General features: G+C 51.7%; 1 protein-coding gene across 1 annotated transcript; it reads left to right on the forward strand.

Moving 5' to 3' along the window:
- The first annotated feature begins 1,343 nt into the window (after positions 1 to 1,343).
- Positions 1,344 to 3,774, forward strand: LOC102708034 (oryzalexin E synthase-like). The gene has a single exon (XM_015833562.2). It carries the CDS (start codon positions 1,344 to 1,346, stop codon positions 2,853 to 2,855), a length of 1,512 nt encoding a protein of 503 aa, XP_015689048.2. The 3' UTR covers positions 2,856 to 3,774.
- Positions 3,775 to 4,491: the final 717 nt, after the last annotated feature.

Consider the following 4,491-nt stretch of genomic DNA (forward strand, 5'->3'; position numbering starts at 1 on the left):
TTGTATTAGAGTTTTAAATAAAACGAATAGTCAAACATTGCAATAAATAAAAAAGTCAAACAATGAGGCATTAATTTCGAAGAAAAATAGGGAGAGGTACAGGGGGTACAATCCCGAAGAAAAAGGAAAGGAGGCTGGGGGAATGTACGTACTCGCTTGCACGTGGTTGATTCGCTGGGAGGTATTGTTGGTTTATATCTGTGCCACTATAGAGAAGTCTCCGTTAGCGGTGGATGATAATAGTGAATGTGCCACTTCGGATTTTTGAGCAATGCTGTAATGGCCTAAATAGTCTCCGTTATGTACGTACGTACGTAGGATCGAGTACTCCCTCCTATTTTATTTGTATGACGTTGAATTCCTACATTGATGTATAGAGGAATTATTATATATCTTTATCTTTATCTTTACTTCTATAAAAGAGGAAGTCGTCCTCCTTCTCCCTCTCAAAAACAACAATCGCACACACCTGAAAAAAACAATAAAACGCACATACCTGAAAAGAAAAAAAAATGTGTGCAACTACACGCCGTAACTTCGCACGTCATCATGGCACGTCGCACGAAAAAAACTATCGCACGCGGTGAAAAAACAAAACAACGCCGCTCGCCCCCGCTGCCTCCGTCGCCGTCGGGCGTCACTTCTCCGTCGCCTCCACCCGGTCCCCGTCACCGATCTCCACGTCGCCATCGCCGCCGCTGCTTACCCGTTGCCACCGCAGAATAGTGAGCCGCTATTCGGCTCTTCGCTGAATCGTTGTTGGCCGAACGGGAACTACAACCACGGCGGCGGGTCGGAGTCGAGGGAGTTGTTGGCCAGCGCCGGTGGAGGTGAGCGGCAGAGGGAGCACCCGTTGTGTGCTCGTGGTGACAGAGCCCGACGATTCAACAGGTTGATCTATAATCTCTTAATACATAACTAGCGATAATAAAAAATAGTTAAAATGCTGCATTGTGCTTATGACTAGACTATCTTTTACTTTGTTTAGATGCAATCAGTTGTTCAGTTTCACAGACAATAAGTTTCTCGGTTTGAATGTGAAAATTACTTTATCTCAGCCATGATTATTGTTTTGTGTTTACGCGTGTAATTATTTCTAAACCTTGTTTTTGTTAGTTAGTTTGGTATACTATAAATAAAGTTTGTGCTTTAAGATAACTACTATTTTCTTTTTTGTCAAATGTAGTTCGGTTGCACTGCACGTGCATGTAACTAGTCCAGAGAAAAAACGGACTGTGTACATGCATGGAGATTAGGCTGAAGCGATTATAACGAACACGTACCGTGTTGGCACTATATAACGAACACCGTCATGGCACGCATTTCTTCATCGATCTAGATCAATGGCGAAGAGCGAGATGTGGTTGCTATGCGCAGCGCTGGCCATCTCGGTCATCTTCTACCTCACCACGGTCGTGAGGCGACGCCGCGGCGGCGGCGGCAGGCGCTTGCCGCCTGGCCCGACGCCGCTCCCGATCGTCGGCAACCTGCTCGGCCTCGGTGGCATCTTCCACCAGACGCTCGCGGGCCTGGCGCGCGTCCATGGCCCCGTCATGACGCTGAAGCTCGGCCTCGCCACCGCCGTGGTCGTCTCCTCGAGGGACGCCGCGAGGGTCGCCTACACGAAGCACGACCGGCGCCACGCCGCGCGCGCGATCCCGGACGCCTTCCGGGCGAACGGCTTCTCCGAGCGGTCGCTCGTGTTCTCGCCGAGCTCCGACCCGCAGTGGAAGCACCTGCGGGGCATCAACGCAACGCACATCTTCTCCCCCAGGGGCCTCGCCGCGGTGCGCGCCATCCGTGAGCGCAAGGCGAGGGAGATCGTGGCCTACTTCCGCGTGCACGCGGGGGAGGAGATGGTCTTCCGTGACGTGCTGCACAACGGCATGCTCAACCTCATGTCGAGCTGCTTCTTCTCCGTGGACATGGCCGACGTGGGCTCCGAGTCGTCGCTGGGCCTACGGCATCTGATGGAGGGCATCATCGAGTTGGTCTCCAAGCCCAACGTCTCGGACTTCTTCCCCTTCCTTCGGCAGCTTGACCTGCAGGGCTTGCGCCGCCGAACGGGGAGGTCTCTCGACAGGGCCTTCAGCATCTTGGACGACATCATCGAACGCCGGTTGGACGACAGCCGTGACAACCCGGCCGGCAAGCATGGAGACTTCCTCGATGCACTCATCGAGCTCTTCGACGCCGGCAAGCTTCAACGGTACCATCTCAATTACCTGCTCTTGGACGTCATCGCGGCCGGGGCCGACGCGATGTCGCTCACCTTAGACTGGGTGATGGCCGAGCTGCTCCACAACCCGAGCGTGATGGCCAAGGCGCGCGCGGAGGTGACGGACGTGCTCGGAAGCAAGGAAGCCGTGGAGGAGCCCGACGCGGCGAGGCTGCCGTACCTCCTGGCCGTGGTGAAGGAGGCGATGCGGCTGCACCCCGTGGGCCCGCTGCTGATCCCGCACTTCGCCGTGGAGGACGGCATGGAGATCGACGGCTACGCCGTGCCCAGGGGCTCGTCGGTGATCTTCAACGTGTGGGCGATCATGCGCGACCCGGCGGTCTGGGAGAGGCCCGGCGAGTTCGTGCCCGAGCGCTTCCTGGAGAGGTCGCCGGCGCTGGACTTCCGCGGGAGGGAGTACGAGTTCCTCCCGTTCGGCTCGGGCAGGAGGCTGTGCCCCGGGGTACCGTTGGCGGAGCGCGTTGTCCCGTTCGTGCTAGCGTCCCTGCTCCGCGAGTTCGAGTGGCGGCTCCCCGACGGCATGTCGCCGGAGGAGATGGACATGACCGAGAGATTTTCCACCGTCAACATGCTCGCTACACCCTTGAGGACCGTGCCAATCATCGTACGCGGCTAGTTTGTGTTCGTTTTGGGGCTAGCTATATATTGCTACAGATTTTGAAACAAAAAGCACGGATTTTAAAACCACGTGATTGATTACCAACACGTGGGCCTATATGAAAACTGTTGCACTTTATCTTGTTGTACGTTTACCTTTTTTGTGTGGGTTGTAAGTCGTGTCGTGTCGTGTGTGCGTAAGTTAGTTTGATTCGAGTGAATAGCCAGCAGTCCGTGGGTGCACGTTGGCTTGACGTTGTGGCCAAGACAAGTGAGGCACGGACGACGTACTGATGCATGGCGCGAAGGGTGAATCAATAAGCTAATGGCCTATTGGCATGCATGTGTTTGTTCGTGTAGCCGAACAGGGAGGAGTGGTGAGTGCCCGGCCACGGCAGTGCGTGGCTATTTAGTCCTGTGATCAGATCAGTGGTGTATGAGGTGTGGTGATAAGTGAAATACAAGTGTCTGTGTTGTGTGCGCTGGTGTGTAGGGCGGAAATTCCTTCCGTATTGTTCATCTTCTTCCTTCGTTAGTGCCTCTTCTCTGTGTGTACGTGTTTCAGTTCAGCACAGATCATTTTGTAGCAATGAATAACTTATAGATTTTACCAATAGATTGCTACATCTGAACAAATTGAGTATAATACATACCTAGTGTATCAAATAATTTACCCTACAAGATTGGGAGCACCTAAACCAGCGGAGATAAAGAAGACTAGGTGGCCCCTGTGAAAGCAGAAGCCCAGGAAGCCCATGATAGGCCTGGTTAGCGCCGGTGCATATACGGTATTAGCAAATTGGATAATGATGTAATTAGAGATAGAAGTTGTTACGGTTGTGTTTATCTCTTATCTCTGTTACCGGCCATGAGCCAAATCCTGTAAGCCACGGTACGTAGAGGCTTTTTCTACCCTATTTAACATAGATGTGGTCCGAGACAGAGGGTTTAACGCTTTACATTTTGTCACATGGTATCAAAGCGTTTCTATCTCGGTAGATCGTATCTTTCTTCTTGGCGTTGTCTTCTTACTTGTTGGTTGAGGTCAGCAAGACAGAGGCGTTACCAGACCACCATGCGTGTATACAGGGGCAGGGCTACAGTGCCAAGGGGTTCTAGGCATCCGGTTAAAAAAGTTTAGCTATAGTTAAGTATTTTTACTATATATGCACCCCTTAAACATTCGTAGTAGTCTAAACTCTGTTCAAAATACTAAAAGATGAGTGATAGACACCACTCAATATTTTGTCCTAGCTCCGCCCCTACGTGTGTAGGTTACCATTATGATGCTACCAGACCATTATGGTGCTACCAGACAATTCTTAGAGTACTGTTACTGGAGCCCCCTATTTCATGATCCTAGACGCCTTCAACGACCGGATTTTCTCGCACTGCCACCTTAATTCGGCCTTGGCTGCTTGAAGATTTACGTTTGCAAGCCTCGTCCAAACATGGCTAAGCTCAACTAAGGCAAGGCAGTCACCCTCATTTTACCCTTCCATGTTACTATATTTAGCTTATGCCACCTTATGAAGTAAATGGTACCTGAAGGTGTCGATCAATGCCACCTGTCCGATCATGGCCACTCAACGATCCAGATTTGGTACTGGGCTGAGCCTGCCAGAAGGTAAAGAGCTACATATGAAAGCGACAAG

The sequence above is a fragment of the Oryza brachyantha genome, chromosome 2, assembly GCF_000231095.2.
Source record: "Oryza brachyantha chromosome 2, ObraRS2, whole genome shotgun sequence".
NCBI classification, from domain to species: Eukaryota; Viridiplantae; Streptophyta; class Magnoliopsida; order Poales; family Poaceae; genus Oryza; species Oryza brachyantha.